General features: G+C 48.0%; 1 protein-coding gene across 2 annotated transcripts in view; it reads left to right on the forward strand.

Annotated features, from left to right (window-relative positions):
• The first annotated feature begins 2,943 nt into the window (after nt 1-2,943).
• Nucleotides 2,944-23,062, forward strand: part of LOC121290085 (phospholipase DDHD2-like) — a 37,753-nt gene continuing 17,634 nt past the window's right edge. Inside the window, exons 1-6 of one of the 2 annotated variants that reach the window (XM_041210241.1) lie at nt 2,944-3,086; nt 11,561-11,940; nt 13,821-14,031; nt 15,026-15,219; nt 16,599-16,688; nt 17,535-17,727. In XM_041210241.1, the coding sequence (XP_041066175.1) occupies nt 11,578-11,940; nt 13,821-14,031; nt 15,026-15,219; nt 16,599-16,688; nt 17,535-17,727 (1,051 nt within the window). In that variant the 5' untranslated portion in view covers nt 2,944-3,086; nt 11,561-11,577. Of the gene's footprint in view, nt 3,087-3,172; nt 3,486-11,560; nt 11,941-13,820; nt 14,032-15,025; nt 15,220-16,598; nt 16,689-17,534; nt 17,728-23,062 lie in introns of those variants that run through there. The other variant, XM_041210242.1, reaches the window with a different exon arrangement.

Consider the following 23,062-nt stretch of genomic DNA (forward strand, 5'->3'; position numbering starts at 1 on the left):
GGTTTGAGTGACCCTATTCCAATACTATTGTCTGTGGGGGTTGAATAATTCCTCGAGTGTATTGTATTGGTTATATGTCCTTTGTGCCGTTGTATTGGGTAATCAGACTTCTCGATCACATTAGTGAATGTACAAACCCTTTTGATGAGGCACTGTGTTTTCACTAAATGTCCGAATTAACCCTTTGCTGCTGAGCTCTGTACTTCTGACTGCAGCTTATCTTTTTGAAATTAATAGCTCCAATCATGACGTCAAAACACGTCTGTGAGTTTGAAATTATATTTCACAAATTTCCCGGTTGGAGGGGATTTCGATCATACAAGACACAATATTGAGTGCAGTCAAATGGTCAGACACTCCGCTACACATGTCAGGTTATTTTTTATAATTTAATTTTGTTGTATCTGTGAAAGAAAAATGTTATTCCTGAAGTAATTCACTTGTATTCATTCCACCCTGGGACTGCAGCAAAAGGAGATGCCTAAGTGGGAACACTTTCTCTGAATCTTTATTAATGGGTGGAATTTTCTGCTCCAGCCAGTAGTGAGTTTCGTGGTGGTGGGGGTGGGGGCTGGGGAGGGGGGAACAGAAAATTTGGAATGAGGCCAAATGTCGGATTCCCACTGGCTGTAAAATGAGTCGGAATTTTATCCTTGCAACTTTCATGGCAGGATGAGGGCTTTCCTTCCGATTCATGTTGGGAACATCATTTGCATGAATTAGCATGTCACGAACACTCATTAAAAACGCAACTCACCGGAATCATGTTCCCCCTCCCAATTACGTGCCACCCCAGCGGGAAATTCGAATGGCCTGAATCACAACCAGATGTAAACAGCATGCAGCTGTCCGCCCTCACTTCACTTGTGACTTGGAGTTGAGTATAACATTCAAAGCCTACCCGCAGCAGCGCCGCTCTGGTTTCTCAGCGGTGCCAGTGTTATGCCACACTGGTGGGGCAGCTGACCATGGCTACCTCGGGTGTTGAGCTGGGCTGCTCACTGTGCCTGCTGTGCTACTCTAGCAGGACTGTATTGTGTGCCATGAATTTCAGGCAGAGCTGCACTTTAAAACAGAGAGCAGCATGGCGACTGGGCAGGGGGGGGTGGGGGGGGGGAATGACAGGGACATGAGGTTGAAGGGGTTTGGGAGGGTTGGAGAGGAGGGGGACGATGGCAGGCAGAGGGAAGATTGGGAGTGGGGAAGTTACAGCCTGTCAAGGAACAGTAGGACACAGACATGGAAGCGGGTGGATAGAATTTGATTTGCATGAGGCAGAGGGGATGCATGTGGACTCTAGAGAATGAAAGTTGGGGGGGGGGGGGTTAGTGTAGCACAAGAGGGGCGGGTTGCACAAAGACTCATGGAGTGGAGGGGTGTGGGGAAGGGAAACAGTCTTGTGAACATTCATCAAGGAGCTGGAGAACTGAGTGAAAGGCAGTCATAGTCCCTGGACAGGAGGTCAGGGTGAGAGGTTAAAGCAAGTCCTGGGCTATGTTACAGAGTTATGTATGGCACACACATGGTGTTCCCACTGCAGGGAGGTGCAGTGTCACAGTTGGTGGTAGAGTGGGTGTCTGGCTCTGTACTAGGCTGGTCACTGCGACAGATTGTTTCATCCAACATGATCTAACAAGGAGGCTCTTCTCTTCCTGTTTGCTGACTCCTGTCTGTATTGTTTGAAGTCTCACACTTGAAGTATCTTGCCATGTTTTACTGTTTCCAAATTAAAACCACTCCCTTGTTTAATGCTCTTTTTCTCCCAATTCAGAGAGACTTTCACACTCGCTTCCCAATTCCCAATGGCAGAATGTGCCCCAAAGGATTTGTTTTTCACACTGCCCAGGTTAAACTGATCTCCCGGTCTCCTGTCCCCCAGCCCCACCCCAATCTCTAGAGTGGCTCCCAGCATTGTTCCTGCTCGGAATTCTTGTTGCCCTGGGTTTGGGGTGGGGGGTAGGATGGGGGTTACAGCTTGCAATCCCAATCTTGGAGCATGATCCCAGGAGTTTCCCTGCACACTGCCCCAAGGAGGAAGTGGCAATGGGGTGAGGGGAGGAAGGATCTGCTCGCATTTCTGGTGCCATTTGTATTTACAAATGTTTAATTTAAATCCTGCATGGGAAGTGGACATTGCTGGCAATGCCAATGTTTATTACCCATCCTTCCTGCCCTTGAGCTGATGGTGAGCCACCTCCTTAAATACAGCTGAGTAGCTTGCGAGGGCAGTTAAGAATCAACCACATTGCTGTGGGTCCAGAGTCACAGGAAGGCCAGACCTGGTAAGGACGGCAGATTTCCCTCCCTTAAGTGAACCAGATGGGTTTTTACAACAATTGATGGTGGTTGTCGTGGTTACCATTACTGAGATGACTTTTAGATTCCAGGTTTTGGCGAGGACACATGGGCCCAAGTGACCTGGTCCTGTGCTGTCATCATACAATGATTTATCTCCTAGCTGAGGTTCAGTTCCAGGGCTGCCAGGGTGGGATTTGAATTCAGTGCTTGTCGCTGGAGCAGCAGTCCTGGCCTCTGTCTAAGAGTGTTCCCCTTTTTTGCTCATGGCCCCATGTGCTGAAAGGATTGGTTAAAGTCCCATTCCAATAAAAGGAGTTGCTGTTAAATGCACAGCACAGCCCTCCCTGCCCTATTGCATGTATGTTAACGGGCGATGTTACAGAGTTATGTATGGCAGTTGAGTTGGAAAATGCAGGATGTTATATCTTATCCTGTATTTGCAAGGCTATGTCGTAAAGCCTCCACGGGGGGAATATTTAGAGAAAAAGAGGTGCCCCTTTGCCAAACGTTGAGCAATGCAGTTCAGCAGAGAATTGTTTTTTGAACCTAATGCCCAGATGTCTGTTTGAAGCAGACAATGCAAAGACGCCAATCTGCAAATCCGTGCCTGCGTGCTGACGCCCAATGACCTTTCCACCCCGGGTGGCTGACGTTGAAATGCTGGAAAATCGGGTGGGGGAAGAGAAATGATGGAAGAGAGAAAGGGAAGGGTGCAGGTGGCGACTTCGCTGCAAGGCTGACAGGTGGCTGCTTGTGCTGATCGCAGAGAGAGAGCGAGCCACATCCAGGTATGGAGTCTCCACCTCCTCCCTACCCCCGACCAGGCAGCAATCGACAAGCGGCTCAGTTTCAGGCTGCGGGCGGCGCGTGCGCACCTCCTTTGGAACGTTGCCCTGAGCGTTTGTATCATTTGAAACAGTCGCGACGTTCCATTTCCCGAGTAACAAATTGAAATGGTTACAATTTGCTTCCAACTGCTCATGTTGCTCCGGAGAGAAAGAGGGGAGGCTTCTTTGTCACACAAGGAGCTTTGCTCTCTCTACCGAGCAGGGCCAAGAGCCGCAGTGAGCTGAAATCTGCTGGTTCCCTTTTCTGTTTTTTAAATGAATGCTTGCAAACGCTTTGGAAGTCCACCCGTCCTTCGCAAAGGATTTTTGCTGTCATCAGTCCCCGTCCCTCCTGTTCGTGTGAGTAGCTAATTTTCCAGCTTCTGGAGCAGCTGTTTGGCTGGACGGGTCTGTGGCTTCCGTGTTTTGTTTTGTTGACGGCCAGAGCTGGGCCTGCCCCATTCTCGTATTGGTTCCCCCCCGGAGAAGGGCCACTTGGATGCTCACAGTGAGGCCTCTTTGAAGCCATGTTCCCATTGATTTACAAAAATCATAAACTGATCTTAGCTTCCTGATGAGGATTCAGCCGCAAAACTGGGCCAAAACTTCTCCCAACTTCCCACCAGGCCGTGAAAAGTCCAAAAATCAGCGGATCCCGAATTTAACAGGGTTCTTTGGGCATAAGGTTCTGGAGGCAAACCCCACTTTGAATCTATAATCTCTGCTTATATTTGTGTTAAAAAAAATGTGTTGATTTCTGGGTGATATATTAAACCAAGATCCTGCATTTCGATTGAGTCGAACATGTGGAAATATAAAAGCAACAGGGAGTTTACATGCAAGGCCCAGACGGTCAACCAAAAGCCAAGCACAACTGAAACCACCGAGACCTGATGTGGCATTGTATTCAGGATTGTTCAGTCTGAGTCACCTGACACCTTGTTGCTCTAGTCAGCTCTGAGCTGCGGAAATGGAGGATGGGAATGAGCCAAGGTCCCTGCTCCTTCTGAGAACCCAGTGATCAATGCTCAGAGGGGCCCACGAATGGGAGACTGGGTGCAAGCTCCTTGTGACACAGGATGGTTTAGTTGTGTAAACAGTGTGCCGACACCAGAAGTCAAGCCTCTACAGGAAGACTGCACACTTGGGTGAGGTACAGGAGGGCCATCCACTGTATCTTTGAATCTTTGAGGGAAGGGGAACAGGACATTGAGTGAACATGTCAAGAGTGTATTTGTACATAAACAAAAATACCTGGAAAAACTCAGCAGGTCTGACAGCATCTGCGGAGAGGGATACAGTTGATGTTTCGAGTCCATATGACCCTTCATCAGAACTAAGACATATAGAAATGAGAAGAAATATAAGCTGGCAGAAGGGGGTGTGACAGGAGAGCTCGATAGGGGGCCAGTGATAGGTGGAGGCTAAGAAGAGACTGCCAAAGATGTCATAGACAAAAGGACAAAGGGGTGTTGACGGTGGTGATATTATCTAAAGGATGTGCTAACGGGGACATTAAGGGAAGCAAGCTAGTGGCAGATAGCCCTAGTGTGGGTGGGGTGCTGGGAAGGGATCAAAATGGGCTAAAAGGTGGAGATGAAACAATAGATGGAAATAAATTTTAAAATAGGAGGGAAAAGAAAAATATATATACTTGTAAAAAATGATAAATTATTGGAAAAGGGGTGATCGGAAAGGGGGTGGGGATGGAGGAAAGGTTTAATGATCTGAAATTGTTGAACTCAATATTAAGTCTGGAAGGCTGTAAAGTGCCTAATTGGAAGAAGAGGTGCTGTTCCTCCAGTTTACATTGAACTTCACTGGAACAATGCAGCAGGCCAAGGACGGACATGTGGGCATGAGAGTAGGGTGGAATGTTGAAAAGGCAAGCGACAGGGAGGTCTGGGTCATGCTTGCAGACAGACCGAAGGTGTTCCGCAAAGCGGTCACCCAGTCTGCATTTGGTCTCTCCAATGTAGAGGAAACCGCATTGGGAGCAGCGAATGCAGTAGACTAAATTGAGGGAAGCGCAAGTGAAATGCTGCTTCACTTGAAAGGAGTGTTTGGGCCCTTGGATGGTGAGGAGGGGGGGGGGAAGTAAAGGGGCAGGTGTTGCACCTTCTGTGGTTGCATGGGAAGGTGCTGTGGGAGGGGGCTGAGGTGTAGAGGGTGAAGGAGGAGTGGACCAGGGTGTCCCGGATGGAACAATACCTGCGGAATGCTCCCGGGGGAGGGGGGTGAAGGGAAAATGTGTTTTGTGGGCATCATGCTGGAGTTGGCGGAAATGGCAGAGGATGATCCCTTGAACACAGAGACTGGTGGGGTGATAAGTGAGAACAAGGGGGACCCTATCATGGCTCTGGGAGGGAGAGGAAGGTGTGAGGGCGGATGCGCAGGAGATGGGTCGGACACGGTTGAGGGCCCTGTCAACCACTGTGGGTGGAAATCCTTGGTTAAGAAAGAAGGAGGACATGTCAGAGGAACTGTTTTGGAAAGTGGAATCATCAGAACACATGCGACGGAGGCAAAGGAACTGAGAGAATGGGATGGAGTCCTTACAGGAAGCAGGGTGTGAGGGGCTGTAGTTGAGGTAGCTGTGTGAGTTGGTAGGGTTGAAATGAATATTGGTGGGCAGTCTATCACCAGAAATTGAGTCTGAGAGGTCAAGGAAGAGAAGGGAAGTGTCAGTGATGGACCACATGAAAATGATGGAGAGGTGGAAATTGGAAGCAAAATTAATAAATTCTTCCAGTTCCAGACGAGAGCATGAAGCAGCACCGAAGTAATCATCGATGTACCGGAGAAAGAGTTGTGGGAGGGGGCCGGAGTAGGACTGGAACAAGGAATGTTCCAGTGCTCATTTCTTTGGGCAGGAGTACTCTCTCCGTTTAACGGATCCTTTTACCCGCCTCCAATATTCTCCCTCCACCTGGACCCCTCCCTCTGGATTCTTACCTTCTCTGAAGTGTCGGTGTGACATCAGTCGTCTCAATTTCTCTGCTCCTCTCACCCATTCTAACCTGTCTCTTTCTGAACTTGTCGCACTCCGTTCTCTCAGGTCTAACACTGACATTGTCATCAAACCTGTTGACAAGGGTGGTGCTGTTGTTGTCTGGCATACTGACCTCTACCTCGCAGAGGCTGAGCATCAACTTCGAGACGCTTCCTCCTACCTCCCCCTGGACCATGAACCCATCACTGACCATCAAGCCATTGTTTCCAGGACTGTCACTGACCTCATCTCCTCTGGAGATCTTCCCTCCACAGCTTCCAACCTCATAGTCTCCCAACTTTGGACGGCCCGCTTCTACCTCCTACCCAAAATCTGCAAACAGGACTTGCCGGCAGACCGATAGTGTCAGCCTGTTCCTGCCCCATGGAACTCATTTCTTGCTACCTTGACTCCATTCTCTCTCCCCTTGTCCAGTTTCTTCCCACCTACATCCGCGATTCCTCTGATACCCAACATCACATCAACACTTCCAGTTCCCTGGCCCCAACCACCACCTCTTCACCATGGACGTCCAATCCCTCTACACCTCCATCCCCCACCGGGATGGTCTGATGGCTCACTGCTTCTTCCTCGAACAGAGGCCTGAGGAACCCCCATCCAGCACCACTCTCCTTCTGGCTGAGCTTGTTCTCTCACTGAACATTTTCTCTTTAAACTCGTCTCACTTCCTCCAATAAAAGGTATGGCTATGGGTACCCGCATGGGCCCCAGTTATGACAGTCTCTTTATGAGGTATATGGAACATTCCTTGTTCCAGTCCTACTCCGGCCCCCTCCCACAACTCTTTCTCCGGTACATCGATGACTGCTTCGGTGCTGCTTCATGCTCTCGTCTGGATCTGGAAAAATTTATTAATTTTGCTTCTAATTTCCACCCCTCCATCATTTTCACGTGGTCTATCACTGACACTTTCCTTCCCTTCCTTGACCTCACTGTCTCAATTTCTGGTGATAGACTGTCCACCAATATCCATTACAAGCCTACCGACTCCCACAGCTACCTCGACTACAGCTCCTCACACCCCGCTTCCTGTAAGGACTCCATCCCATTCTCTCAGTTCCTTTACTTCCATTGCATCTGTTCTGATGATGCCAGTTTCCAAAGCAGTTCCTCTGACATGTCCTCCTTCTTTCTTAACCGAGGTTTTCCACCCACAGGGCCCTCAACCGTGTCCGGCCCATCTCCCGCGCATTCACCCTCACACTTTCCTCTCCCTCCCAGAACCATGATAGGGTCCCCTTTGTTCTTACTTATCACCCCACCAGCTTCCGTGTTCAAAAGCTCATCCTCCGCCATTTCCGCCATCTCCAGCATGATGACATCACCAAACACACCTTCCCTTCACTCCCCCGGCAGCATTCCCCAGGGATTGTTCCCTCCGGGACACCCTGGTCCACTCCTCCTTCACCCCCTACACCTCAACCCCCTCCCACCGCACCTTCCCATGCAACCGCAGAAGGTACAACACCTGCCCCTTTACTTCCCCCCTCCTCACCGTCCAAGGACCCAAACACTCCTTTCAAGTGAAGCAGCATTTCACTTGCGCTTCCCTCAATTTAGTCTACTGCATTCGCTGCTCCCAATGCGGTTTCCTCTGCATTGGACAGACCAAACACAGACTGGATGACCGCTTTGCGGAACACCTTCGGTCTGTCCGCAAGCATGACCCAGACCTCCCTGTCACTTGCCATTTCAACACTCCACCCTGCTCTCATGCCCACATTCCATCCTTGGCCTGCTGCATTGTTCCAGTGAAGCTCAATGCAAACTGGAGGAACAGCACCTCATCTTCCGGACTGAATATTGAGTTCAACAATTTCAGATCATGTACTCTCTCCTCCTTCCCCACCCCCTTTCCGATCCCCCTTTTTCCAATAACATCATTTTTTTTACAGCTATATATTTTTTCTTTTCCCTCCTATTTTTAAATTTATTTCCATCTATTGTTTCATCTCCACCTTTTAGCCCATTTTGATCCCTCCCCCCAACCCCATCAGACTATCTGCCACTAGCTTGCTTCCCTTAATGTCCCCATTAGCACATCCTTTAGATGATATCACCACCATCAACACCTCTTTGTCCTTTTGTCTATGACATCTTTGGCAGTCTCTTCTTGGCCTCCACCTATCACTGGCCCCCTATCGAGCTCCTGTCCCACCCCCTTCTACCAGCTTATATTTCATCTCATTTCTATATGTCTTATTTCTGATGAAGGGTCATACAGACTCGAAACGTCAACTGTATTCCTCTCCGCAGATGCTGTCAGACCTGCTGAGTTTTTCCAGGTATTTTTGTTTTTGTTCTAGATTTCCAGCAAACACAGTATTTTGCTTTTATCTTAGTGTATTTGTAGATGTTAAGCAAGAATTAACAAGAATACAGATGCCGTGGAGGAACAGTTATAGAACTGAGGGAATATGACTTCACTTTGGACTCTCAAGTTAGTCACAACTGCTACTGGATATTAGCCTTATATACGACGGCTGGACAAGCACCAGCTGTTTCTGCTGCCCACAATAACTTAAACAACAAAGTTAGGGAATCTCCCCATTGCAATTGGGCTTATCCTGCAAACAATGGCGCACTAGTGGACCCCTTATAAATACTAGCAGTCTTGGGGGCTGTTGGCAAATAGTGACCGTCTCTTAGGGACACAAACCCCACCCCCACCCCCAAAAAAAACAGTGATTGCACAAAATGTTCATGTAAAATGACAGAAATATATTGAGAGTTGATGTTAGAAAATGGAGAAAAGTCTAATCAGAAATGGACTGATAACTGATCTTGCTAAACTTTGGTCCACTTTGATATGTTGCAATTTCTCAGTGACAGGAAAATTTTTTTACATACCAAAACCAGTTGTATTTCAGCATCTGTGTTCTGTCTCCCAACCCTCCAATCTGTTGAAACAAGCTGTCCAATTGGTCAGCAGTCTCCGTTGTGTCCTCTGGCTTGACTGAATTTACCGCAAGTTGGGGGTCACTGGTGATCAAAGGTTTTGAATCGTGTCAATAAGGGGAAATGGTTACCACTGTTAGGAAGGTCAGTCATCCAGAGGGGACAGATTTCAGATTGACGAAAATATTTCAGGGGGGCTTTTGGGAGTTATTTTTAACATGGTGAGTGGTTGTGATTTGGAATTGTCCAAAAAAAGGGGTAGTGGAAGCAGATTCCAAAGTAACTTTCTAAAAAGAATTGGATTTTTTTTTAACTGGTAGAAATTTGCAGAGCAGGGGGAGTCTGACTAATTGGATATCTCTGAGCCAGCACAGGCATGATGGGCCAAACAGCCTTTTTTCTGTCGTGCCTGTTGTTCTCTCCAGCGCATGGCAAGTGTGAAGCGTGACTGTATTCAAGAAGCTTCTGTCAAGAAGACATAAACTTCTAATATTTTTCTTCTGTTCATAACCCTGTCATATTTCTTATATACTGGAAGACAGGCTGTTGGGTGTGTAAATATGGTAATTGGAATAAGAGCCAGAGTGACTGCAAGAGTCTAAAACCAGCAGTAAGTGGTTTTGATATGTTAATGAACCAAGAGGAACTTCCGTCAGAGTTTTACATAAAACAGTAACAGGAGTGTTTTTTGAATTGAGTTGCTTTAGTTCAAAGGGGGATATATGCAGGTTGTATAAGGTAAAGATAGGGTAAGTTTGTTTTTACAAGTCTTGAGAGCTAAAGTATAGTCTAATCAAGTCTAGGAAGAAAGCATTTCTCAAGAGACTGTTTGAGGCAATAGGGAGATCAAAGGGAAGGAATGCATTTAAGGGAATTCTGAAGCCTATATGAACGAGTAGCTGGTCAGATCTCCCAGAAGACAGTGTGAGCAAGGCCAGACCTGAAGACCCAGTTGCTGTCAGCTCCAAGGACACCCCAAGGAAAAAGCACTGTGTGGTAAAGCCACTGAAATTCTATAGAGTTTAGTTGTTGAACAGAAAGGGGAAAGGGTAGCTCTGAGGGTAATTAAGTTAAGAATTGTGGAACTGTTATAAAGTACTGCATGGAGTGCAAAATGCGTGACCGTGCACTGTTGAGTTGGTTGCTGCATGTTTATCAAGTTTCAGCACTGGGAAAACCTGCCTGCTTGCCTTACACTTGGACCACTTACACCTCTCTTTTCTATTTCCACACAAATTTAATATTGAATATTCCAGTGAAGACTTCAAGTTTGAAGCTCCAGGCAAACTTTTCCTTTTGAATGGATTTGTATCCCACTTAGGAGGAAATTCTTTCCAAAACTCTGCTGATTTATTCTTGAGCTCCCTCCAAAGTTGTGCCATTGACCATAAAAGTGGGTCAGCCCTCGTTTGTTTTTTTTGACTCATTCTTCACTGTGGAATCATAGAGCATCTCAGAAATGACCTCTCTTCCCCCACACAATTACCTCCATCCTTGGTGACTTGCTCATCTTCGTCAATCTGATGCCTCTTGCCAACTTCACCTGCGGACCTGGCGTTTGCTCCCATGTGATGACACCTAATTTGACCTCAGCACCTCACACAGCTCCCACACTGCCTTTGGGTAGCCAGATCTATCCAATATCCATTACTTGCTTCAGTTAAAAGTCTTCAGCGCCCATCCCAAATCCCGTGCCCTTAACCATCAATTGCATGCACTCCCAGCCATTGGTGACCATCAGGCTGTTGGGAACCTCTGCATCCTGCCAGATCAGGAGATGAGCTTCTGCCCTCCATATCCTTCCCATGGCAGAGATAGCTATGCCACTGAACAAATGTCACCTCTCTCCAGCTGACTTGAGGCCAACTGCTGTGAAATCCTCTTTCCGGTCTTTGTCTCTGCAGGCCTGACATGTTCTAAATCTCATGGACATCCTTCTTTCTTTCAACCAGTTCAAAATTCTCTTTTGCAACATCATCCATCATCCTCGTCCTTGCTGGCTTTAGTTGGCTCCCAGTCCTGCCAAGTATCAAATGTAGTCTCCTTGTTCAAACCCTTCACTCTGCTCTCTTGTGACCTCTTTGGGCCCCATAACCCTCCCCTCTCTGTACCTTTGCCTCTTGAGCATCCCTCAACCCACCCACATTCCTCCCAAAACCCATGCACACCTCACCCCCTTCTTGAAGCCTATCAGTTGGCACCAGCCTTTGGTCACTCCCTCCTCATCACTCCCATGTTTGGCCTGACATCCACTAATGCTTTTGAGTTGATCACTTGGGATGCTTTTCTGTGTTCAAGGTGGGTTCCAAGTGCAAGATTTTGTTGGGAGTGACGCCATGGGGTTTACACTGGTGATATTAATGTAAAGGGAGTCACTGGATTACATGGTAGGATAGAGAGACTGAAAAACAGGTCAGTTGATTCAGCAGACCATCTATTGGTATAGTTTGCAAAATGAAATGTCGATGATTTCATTGAACTGGGACACTCGATTATTTTTTGTGGTTTTTTTTGTGTGATGCAGCTCCTTCAGTTAGAGACATGGACAGACCACCCTCTCATATTAGTTGCAGCAGCGATGGGCTGCAAAATGCAAGTGGAACTTTGGATACCGACCTTGGGACGGAGCCTGTAGAATTGATGCCACTGACAACAAGCACCCAGGCGTCATCTTGCCAGCCAACGCTTCATCCACCTATTCCCTTGATGAGTGGTGTTCAACCATTTGGCAGTGCGGTGTGCCAGGAAGCAGCAGAGCACGAGACAGGCCAAGGGGCCAGTTCCGAGGCTCAGAAGGAGAGTAGTATGTTCCACAACGTGCAACGGGAGGGGAACAACATGGGCGTCTTCCATTCTGAGCACCCGCAGCAGCACACCTTTCCCGAAGCCACTCCAGCCCACCAGGTGAGTGCCGCCTAACTCAAGCTTGTGGTTGAGCTGTTGTTGAATTTGATAAGTGGGGGGAGGAAGGATTCCTCACCATGGGAACAGAGTCCCGGGAGCAGGTCACCTTGCAGTGCTGGAAGCTGAGAAGGGCTCGGGAAGGAGGTGAGGGAAGCTCGGATGCCACTGCTTCCTCATCATAGTGGCTTGAGGGAGAATGGAGCAGTTTCCACCTTGAGCCCATCCATCAGCACTGTTGGATACAGATTACAGCTTCTTATGTTTTTCCTGCATGCCCCCTGTGCCAGTCTGTCCTTTTCCAGTCCCCATTAGTAACCACCCTTTGGCCCTCCGAGTGAAAAGATTCATTTAATTGTGTTCGGCTCGGGACAGTTTGACAAAGTGAACCGGCAGCCACTCTCTGTCGGACTGAGACTTTCAAACTTGGGTTCTCTCAGGCAGAGCTGACTTTGATTTGGCCAGCTGTGGGGTGAGACTCAAACCCACTTTGTGGAGATTCATGCCCCCCAAGGCTCCCTTCCCTGTCCTGCTGTCCAGACCTCCGAGAGAAGCATCAAACTGTTGTTCAAGGACCTTTTGAACAGATTCCGGTTTTGGCTCAAGTACAGCACTTGCTCCCGGAGTCAAGAGTTGTAGGGCCGATGCTGTTCTGAGGGAATGCTGTCCTGTTGCACGTTTGGTGTCTCGGCTGAGATGCTAAGCTGTTTAACTGACTGTAAAAGATCCAAAGGCACTATCTGAAGATGAGCAGGATATCTTAACCAGTTTATCTTGAGTCTTGGCCAGTTTTCAGCCCTGAACCAGATGGAGTGTAGCTGAGCTAACTTGATGTTATTCCTTCCCAAACAGCATTGGCTTAACTTCAGTTGCAGCTTGTTGGTTGTGGAGCACTTTGGGATGGCTGTAGAAATCCACATTCGTCTCCACTCGCGTCCTGAAGTGTAGTCGAGTCTGATGTTCAAGGGAGAACAAACGAACTTGCGTTCACACCGGACATTTCAAGTCCTCAGTAAAAGAGGAAAGAGTTCAAAGCGGGGGAAAATGCAGTCACTGCTGTAATTTGCTGTAAATTGTGGCACTGCAATTGGAGAAATGGCTCCAGAATTACTTTATTGAAGAAGGTTCATTGAGGGCTAAACATTGGCCTGCCCACTGGGAGAATTCCTCTGTAAATCCTGCCATGGATCTTTTAAGTCCATCAGAGCAGGCAGACATCTGGGATGGCTCAGGTCAAATACTGCCAGGTCATTTCTTCCACAGATTGTAGAAGTACTTAAGGTGTCTTCAAAAAAACAATTAAGCTCACTTGTTCCCTGTTAGGCTCCTGCAGTGAATGTGGCTGATTTCAGTTTGACCGTGCCCCCTCCTGTTGGCTGTATTGTTGTGATCTGCCCTCTTGAGCTCCAGTTATTGGGTGTCACTTTGAGTTGATCTCTACAGGTTGTGGTGTGCTGCATAGCCCTTGGGCTAAAGTGGTTGCACAGCAACTGGGGTCCCCATACCTTGCGACCCAGTCAACCCACACTTCAGGCTCAAAGAGCGGCTGTGTGGATAATTTAAGTCTAGCTGTGATGTCTCCTGCAGTCCCAACAGCCTTTGGCACATATTGCCCCAGTTGATAATGAGATTAAGCACGTGGTTTATGAACTGGAGGCCTTCATGTAGGTGCTGGTGTGTTCAGGGCTGAAGAGGCAAAAGTTGCAAGGAAATGGTCGAGGGAAGAACCAGCTCCTCACTCTTGATGGAGGCAAGAGCCTAGATTTCTTAATCCCTGGAGCACTTTTCTCTGCTATTACCTGAGGCTTGTTCCATACCATTCAATGTGTGTGTTGATTCTGGACATGTGCAAACTCTGCCAATGCTTTGTTCAAATCTTTTAGGATCCCCCAGGAACGTTGGGTTCCGGAGAAGGCCAACACGATCTGTCACTGCCAAGCCAACATGGTGAAGCTGCCGAGGTGAAACCTGTACAGAACCCCTACCAAGCAGTGAAGCCTCACTGGTTCTACTGCAAGGTGGAGGACTCCAAACCCATCTGGACTCCCTTCAGTCAAATGGACTCGGACACGCTGGAGACCAAGCATTGCTCTGGTAAGAACTGGTCTTCAGGGTTAGGGTTAGTCAGGGACTCTCATTCCAGAACCTGACACTTGATGGGAGCTAGCTGCTGAAATTTAGCATTTTGTGAACTTGGAGAGAAAGACAAGGGTGGGGTGGGTGTGGAAAGCCTGAGAGGAGAACCTTTATTCTTTCATGGGATGTGGGCATCAGTGGCAAGGTCAGCGTTTGTTGCCCATCCCTAATTGCCCTTGCTAGATCATTTCAGAGGACAGTTAAGAATCAACCTCATCACTATGGGTCTGAAGTCACATGTAGGCAGACCGGGTAAGGATGGCAGCTTTCTTCCCTAAAGGGCAACAACAATGGATGGTAGTTTCATGGTCACTGCTACTGAGACTAGCTTTATATTCCAGATTTCTGAACTGAATTTAAATTCCACAAGCTGCCATGATGGGATTTGAACCTTGTTCTCTGGATGACTGGTCCAGAGACATTACCACTACGCCATTGTCTGCCCCTTCACTAACAGAATCTACGACCCCACCCCCTGCTGCTAAGCAAGCTGTAGTAGTGTTAACTTTTTGTACAGAGCCATGGAAGGGGATCCTGGGGAAAATGCAGTGGGTTTTAAGGAGGAAAGAAAGGTTTAGGGAAGGAATTCCAGAGCTTACAGTCCAAGCAGCTAAAGGTGGTGGTGCATTTCGAATCAGGAATGGCAAGTGGCCACAACTCGTCTGTCACGTAGACTCAGTGGCACTGCTGTAGCTTTGTCAAGGAGCCAGTCAACCTCCCTCTTTCGAGCAGAGAAAGACCAAATCTCAGGAACTCCTCTCTCTCTCTCTCTCTCTCTCTCTCTCTCTCTCTCTCTCGCTCTCACTGTCTTGTTTGGAGCAGGCTGCCCACTCGGCAGGTAAAGAGTTGGGAGAATAGCAGGAGACAGTGTAAAATGACAATAGGGGGAGGGGGAGATTGATGCAAAGCACCGAGGTGGAATGTGTCTCTACTCAGGAACATTCTTTTTCAGAAGCGTCGGATTCGAAGAATGAGGCGGTCCCAACAGATGGTGGGCGTTATGATGTATTTCTGGCCAAGCGCATGAGGCACGCGGTGTACTGGCAGGAGGCACCCACTCAAGTGAGGAGATGTACCTGGTTTTCCAAAAGTGAGAAGGACAGCAGATACAGCCCATACACAGAGGAGCTGAGTGAGCTGATTGAGGTACGGTGTCACTCACTGAGGTCTGAACTCTCACCCATTGTCTCACCAGAATTACGAACACTTGTTGCAGCTCAAGGGAAGGCTGTCACTGGCCAGTTGCGACTCTAGTCTTGCCTTCATTATGTTCCCATTGCTGTTTGGCACCCTGTGTTAGATGGAAAGAATTCGGGCGAGAGTTTGATCATTTAGCACTTGGGAAGCAGAGGTTCAGATGTCAGGAACTCGACACGTCCCTCGGAAGTTTTTGTTCTGAGTGGTGTGATTGGAACTGTTTTTAAAAAGCCCCTTCTTTGTGGCTGGCTTGTCTTCGAGGAGGGAATGTCACTGGGCGGTACAGGGCAGCAGGGCAGACAAAGGAAATGAGAGCACCTTCTGCGGTTATGTTGTCAGCTTGTTCAGCCTTTCAGACAGATTTGGGAGCTGGGATCAGGAAATTCAAAGCGGAGCAGTCCGTCCTGGATTCGATGCCAGCCTTTGCCCTTCACTTTTTGTCACAGTGCATTAATGGAGATTGCCCCAATCAGCCTGACTGGCTGCTGCAGTGAATCACCTGACTCGATGGGCCGAATGGCTTCCTTCTGGGCCATAATAACCCCGTGTCTCTGGGACTTCCAGCACTTGAAACTCCAGGCTTTCTTTAGCCTCTTCTGGCACTTTTACAAGGCATGAGATGAGGACATCTCAGCCTAGTTCCCAATGGGCACAAGTCCACAGCATTGAGAAGTGCATGGTTTGTAACAAGATACCGGATTGGCTATATTGCTGCAAACTGCCAAATGAAGGATTTGTTGTGGGACATGGGCATCCTGCAGCAGATTAACGATGGCACTGAGGGAGTGCAGAGCCTGGCAGACACTGAGGGAGTGCAGAGCCTGGCAGACACTGAGGGAGTGCAGAGCCTGGCAGACACTGAGGGAGTGCAGAGCCTGGCAGACACTGAGGGAGTGCAGAGCCTGGCAGACACTGAGGAAGTGCAGAGCCTGGCAGACACTGAGGGAGTGCAGAGCCTGGCAGACACTGAGGGAGTGCAGAGCCTGGCAGACACTGAGGGAGTGCAGAGCCTGGCAGAAACTGAGGGAGTGCAGAGCCTGGCAGACACTGAGGGAGTGCAGAGCCTGGCAGACACTGAGGGAGTGCAGAGCCTGGCAGACACTGAGGGAGTGCAGAGCCTGACTGACTCTATACACAGCCTGTGCTACAAGCGACTTCTTGAGGTTGACACTAGATGCCGTGAGCAGAATAATAGTCCCCTTGTGACAGCCACTAACTGGACTACAATGAATACTAAGTCAGGGTTTGTCCATTTTAAAAACTCAGTTTGGAAGTCAGACTCTTTGTTTGAAAGGCTTATAACATAGAATTCTTCTCTCCCAACACAGAAAACATACAAGGAAGCAGTGGTGACGAACGAGTGGAGCAAGAAGGTGGAATTTCCCACGGGAGAAGTCATTATTTTGCACAATCCAAAGGTGACAAAACGTTCAGTATTGTAGCAGCGTCACAGTCTCTAAAACATGGAGAGGAATAGAGAAAGCTTCCCCCTGTTCTGGTTTGTGTTGTGCATTGCGAGTGGTTAAGAAGCAAAGGAATGAAGCAGGTCTGAATTTCAAGTGTGAACTCCGAGCTGTGCGTTCACCCCACGGTGTCTGGCTTGGGCTGGGGGAGTGGCAGGCACAGAGCAAAGAGTGAACAAAACAATGGCACTCCGTGCATGCTGATGAAAGTTGTGTGAGATTCTGATGATAATGCAGGAGAGAGGCCTCTTCACTTAGGTATAATCTAAGGATTTTGGAATAAGAAAGCATCTTTTTTTTTTAAAAAACATAAAAATGTCTCTGCAGTGTGCAGGCTCTTGCTGTGACACCCACTCTCTCTAATGTTGCAAAGTGACGAGTATCTGCTGTCTGAGACAGTGAGTGTTGTCAGGCTGGGAAATTCAGGCCCATAGCTGTCTCCTGCCTATGTCTGTTGTGACACACGTGTACCCACCAGGAAAACTGGCTGTGAAACCCTGACTGGGCTCTTTGTTTTTTTTGACTTCTCGACCCCTCTGCCAGTGCAAATATGCACCATGAAAAAGAAAAGAGAGGAGGAGCTTGTACTGATACAGTGCAGCCGCCAGCCCCCCCCCAAACCACCGTATCAGGTCTGGGGTTTCTGCTCAAGTCTCTGGAGCGGGGCTTGACCCCACAATCTTCTGACTCAAACCAAGAGTGCTACCCACAGAGCCAAGGCTGGCAACATTCAAACAGATCTGTCCTTGTGACTCACCAACTAATATCACCCTGTTTCTCTCTCCTTTGGATTTGGTTTAGCTCATGATGCATTTCCAAGAGTGGAATACAGCAGCTTCTGATCAGACAAAGCCGTGGACAGTAAAGAGAGGGACAGAGCAGACGTATGGCGATATCTTGGTTGGCGAGCCTGTGAAGGTCGATCACCTGGTGTTCATGGTCCATGGCATCGGACCAGCGTGTGACATTCGTTTCCGCAGCATCATTCAGTGTGGTGAGTTCCCTCTGTCCCAGACATGGTCTTGTTGGCCTTTTTCACAGGTTAACAAATCTCTGTGGAAAAGCAAATTCTTTCTGTCAGTCTTGGCAATTTCACCCTGTTCCCTCTTCATTCACCATGGACTGGTGTCAATATTGACACTCGGATTGAGTATTATGTTGATAGAGGTGTCATCCTTGGAGGTAGAGCACCAAGACCCATCCCTGTGTCTTGAAAAGCAGGCCAAGATGCCATACACTATTCCAACACTTTCCCAGTTTGCTGTCAATACTTTGCACACTCAACATTATGAACACAAGTTATTTATTTTGGTCCCTTATTCAGAGACACTGAGGCTAATTGTAGCAAACCCAGTGTCCCAAATCCATTTGCCCTGCTGTACTGACTTCTGGCCAATGTTCAGGAGCAGGAACAGTCCTGCAAGGTGCCAAAGCCAAACGTATGCAGCCCTTGTTGTTAAAAGGGGTGAGCTCAACATGAAGCGGAGTTCCATTGTGGGACAGTTCCGCAGCTGACAGTAGCTCTCATAGACATCTACAGCACAGAAGGAGGCCATTTGGCCCATCGTGTCCACACCGGTCAACTAAGATCTGACTACACTAATCCCATTTTCCAGCGCTTGGCTCATAGCCCTGGAGGCTATGGCAACACAAGTGAATAAGTAAATACTTCTTCAATGTTCCTGATTCAACCACCCTTTCAGGCAGCTCCAGACTCCCACCACCCTCTGGGTGAAAAAATTTCTCCTCAACTCCCCTCTTAGCCTTCTACCTCTTACCTTAAATCTATGGACCCCTGGTTATTGACCCCTCTACTAATGAAAAAAGTGCCTTCCTGTCCACCCTATCCATGCCCCTCATAATCTTTTACATTTGTGAATATGCACACCAAGTCCCTCTGATCATCAGTACTTTCCAGTATCCTACCCTTCATAGTGTAATCCCTTGCCTTGTTAGCCCTCCCCAAGTGCATTACCTCACACTTTTCCGGGTTGAATTCTATTTGCCACTGCTCTGCCCATCTGACCTTTCCATTGATATCCTTCTGCAGTTTACGGCTATGATCCTCACTATTTACCACCCTACCAATTTTCGTGTTGTCCATGTACTTCTTGATCATACCCTCTACATTTAAGTCCAAATCATTTATGTACACCACAAACCGCAAGGGCCCCAGCACCGAGCCCTGCGGAACCCCACTGGAAACAGACTTCCAATCACAAACGTCCCTCTACCATCACTCTCCACTTCCTGTCTCTCAGCCAATTTCGGATCTAACGTGCTGCTTTGCCTTGGATCCCATGGGCTACTTACTTTCTTGACCAGTCTACATAAGGGACCTTATCAAAAGCTTTGCTAAAGTCCATGTAGACATCAAATTCAGGACCCTCATCAACATTCCTGATTACCTCCTCAAAAAATTCAGTCATAACACGACCTTCCCTAAACAAATCCATGCTGACTATCCCTGATTAATCTGTGTCTCTCCAAGTGCAGATATATTCTGTTCCTCAGAATTCTTTCCAGTAACTTTCCTACCACTGAGGTTAGACTGACTGGCCTGTAATTTCCTAGTCTAACCCTTCCTCCTTTTTTTAATAATGGGACAACATTATTAGTCCTCTGGCACTCACCTGTGGCCAGAGAGGATTTGAAATTTACTGCCAGAGCCCCTGATATCCCTTCCCTTGCCTCCCTCAACAGCCTGGTATATACCTCATCCGGGTCAGCGGATATATCCGCTATTAAGGCCGCTAAACCCACTAGTATCTCCTCTCTCTCTATGTTAACTTCCTCTAATATTTCACAGTTCTCCACCCTAATGTCTATACCTGCGTTGTCCTTTTCCATTATGAAGATCGATGCAAAGTATTCATTGAGGCCTGCACCCACATCTATCGGGTCCACACACAGGTTACCTCTGTGGTCCCTAATTGGTTCTACTCTTTCCCTAGTTATTCTCTTGCTCTTTATATATATCAAAAAACCCTCTGGGTTTTCCTTTATTCTACCCACCCTCTTAGCTTTCCTAATTTCCTTTTTAAGTTCCCTCCTGCATTTTTTTTACTCCTCTAAGGACTTTGCTGTATTGAGCCCTCGGTATCTGCCATAAGCTTCTCTTTTTTTCCTTAATCCTAACCTTTATTTCTCTTGACATCCAGGGTTCTCCAAGATTTGCCCACACACCCCCCCACTTTGTCTTTATGGGAACATATTTGCCCTGTACTCTCGCTATTTACTCCTTGAATGTCTCCCACTGCTCTGACACAGTTTTATCTGCAAGTAGCTGCTCCCAGGCCACTTGAGTCAAATCGTATCTGATCTTAGTAAAATTAGCCTTTCCCCAGTTTAGAACTTTTATTCCTGGCCCAACCTTATCCTTTTCCATAACGATCCTAAATCTAACTGAGTTATGGTCACTATCTCCAAAATGCTCCCCTACTGATTTGCCTTACACCTGCCCGGGCTCATTTCTACATATTGGCCAAAAAAGGTCTCCTGGATGCAACTTAAGAATTTTGCTCCCTCTCTACCTTGCACACTAAAACTATCCCAGTTAATATTTGGGTAGTTAAAAATCCCCCACTACTACTATCTTATTATTCTTATACTTCACTTACATGTTTGATCCTCTATCTCTCCCTGACTGTTTGGGAGCCTATAGTACACACCCAACAGCATGTTTGCCCCTTTTGTGTTTTTTACTTCTACCCATATGGCTTCATTTGATGGTATTTCCAAGATATCATCCCTCCTCACTGCTACAATTGATTCCTTGATCAACATTGAGACCCGCTGTTCTCTTCCACTCCCACTCTCTGAATAACCCATAACCAGGAATGTTGAGCTGCCCTTTTAGCCAAGTCTCAGTCAAACCTATGATGATATATTCCCATGTGCTTATCTGTGCCCTCAGCTCATCTGCCTTATTCCTCAGGTTCCTTGCATTAAAATATATCCCATTTAGCCTTGCTAAACTCACTTCTTTCTTATCTGGCCTATGTTTCCTCTGCCTACCAGACTCACTTACTAGCGTTTTAACTTCTGATTCTATCTCAGCTTCTCTCCCCTCTGAATTATTTTTCAGGATTCCACCCCCTGCCAATTTAGTTTAAATCCATCCCAGCAGCATTAGCAAATCTCCCTGTGAGGTGTCGGTCCCGTTCCTGTTCAGATGTAACCCATCCACCTTGTACAGGTCCCACCTCTCCCCAGATATGGTCCCAATGCCCCAGGAATCTAAAGCCCTCCCTCCTGCACCATCTGTCCAGCCACACATTCATCTGCTCTATCCCCTGTTCCTATACTCACTACTGCATGGCACTGGGAGTAATCCGGAGATACCTTTGAAGTCCTGCTTTTCAATTTCTTACCTAACATCTGAAGTCTGCTTGCAGGATCTCATTTCTCTTTCTTCCTATGACATTGATCCCAACATGGACCACAACCTCTGGCTGTTCACCCTCCCCCTTCAGAATGCCCTGCAGACGGTCCATGACATCCTTGACCCTGGCTCCCATGAGGCAACATATCATCCTGGAGTCACGTCTACAGCCACAGAAGTGCCCATCTGCTCCCCTCACTAATGAATCCCCTATCATTATTGCCCTTCCACATTTCTTCCTCCCCCTGGGCAGCTGGACCACCCACAATGCCAAGGCCTTGGCTCCAGTTGGCCTCCACAGAGGAACCATCACTCTCACCATTTTCCAAGGCTGAAAAACGGTTTGCGAGTAAGATGCACTTGGGGGATTCCCTCACGATCTGCCTGGTCCCCTTGTTCTGTCTGGCAGTCACCCATTCCCTCTCTGCTTGCCCTTTTTTAAGCTGCAGGGTGACCACATCCTGAAACGTGCTATCCACGAACTTCTCAGCCTCGTGAATGCACCGTGGTGCCCCCAGCTGCTGCTCAAGCTCTAAAAACCAGAGCTCAAGTTACTCCAGTCAGAGGGACCTCCTGCACACATGGTCATCGAGGCAGCCAGGAGCGTCTAGGATTTCCCACATGGCGCAGGATGTGCAAATCGCGGGACTGAGCTCCCCAGACATATCTTAACTAAATAGAATATGGACCCTTTTATGTTACCCTTACTCTTACTTGTGAATAGACTAGATCCATAGACTAGATCCTCTAGGTGCTACTGACTCCCTGTCCCAGCGTCCTCCTGTTGCACTCTCCTCTAGGTGCTGCTGACTGTCCCAGGGTCCTTCTGTTGCTCTCTCCTCTAGGTGCTGCTGACTGCCTGTCCCAGGGCCCTCCTCTCACACTCTCCTCTAGGTGCTGCTGACTGTCTGTCCCAGGGTCCTCCTGTTGCACTCTCCTCTAGGTGCTGCTGACTGTCTGTCCCAGGGTCCTGCTGTTGCACTCTCCTCTAGGTGCTGCTGACTGCCTGTCCCAGGGTCCTCCTCTCACACTCTCCTCTAGGTGCTGCTGACTGTCTGTCCCAGGGTCCTCCTGTTGCACTCTCCTCTAGGTGCTGCTGACTGTCAGTCCCAGGGCCCTCCTTTCGCACTCCTCTCTGTTAACTGTTTGTGAAAATCTGTTCCTGGGAAGTCAAATATGATTGTAGCGTCATCTCTCCTATTGTATTTGATCAAGCCCAGATACGTGCAAAGCAGAGAAATAATTGACCTGACTGTTTCTCCCCAGGGGGAAAACATAGTCGTCATCCATCCTTTCAAAGCTGACAGGGCAAGCTCCGGATTGTTAAAGGTCACTTCCCAAACACACGGCTCATTCGTTGTGGCGTGACAAGTGTTCTTGGGAATAAGAGCCCCAGTCATGACATGCTTCCTAAAAAAGACTCCAGTTGTCAATTTGTTCCCCATCCTGACCTGTTGTCCCACTTCCGACCTGAAGACTCTCCTGGCTACCTTGTTTCACAAGCTGGAGTCAACAGGCACAAATCGTACATCCCACACTTGGAAAGTAGGAAGTAGGAGCACGAGCAGACCGTTCGGCCCCTCAAACCTGCTGCACCATTCAACGAGATCATGGCTGACCTTCCACTTCAACACCATTTTCCTGCACTGTCCCCATATCCCTTAGATTTCTTGATGTTCAAGATATCATCGGTCTCTTGAACAGACTCAATGTCTGAGCTTGCCCTCTGGGGTAGAGAATTCCAGAGATTTAGCACCCTCTGAGCGAAGGAATTCCTCCTCGTCCCAGTCCTAAATACCCAACCCTTTTTCTGAGACTGTGTGCCCTGGTTGGAGACCCCCCCCCCAACCCCCAGCCAGGGGAAACAACCTTCCCGCATCAACCCTGTAAGAATTTTATAGGTTTCAATGAGACCACCTCTCATTCTTCGAAACTCAAGAGAATA

The sequence above is a fragment of the Carcharodon carcharias genome, chromosome 17 (assembly GCF_017639515.1).
Source record: "Carcharodon carcharias isolate sCarCar2 chromosome 17, sCarCar2.pri, whole genome shotgun sequence".
Taxonomy (NCBI): domain Eukaryota; kingdom Metazoa; phylum Chordata; class Chondrichthyes; order Lamniformes; family Lamnidae; genus Carcharodon; species Carcharodon carcharias.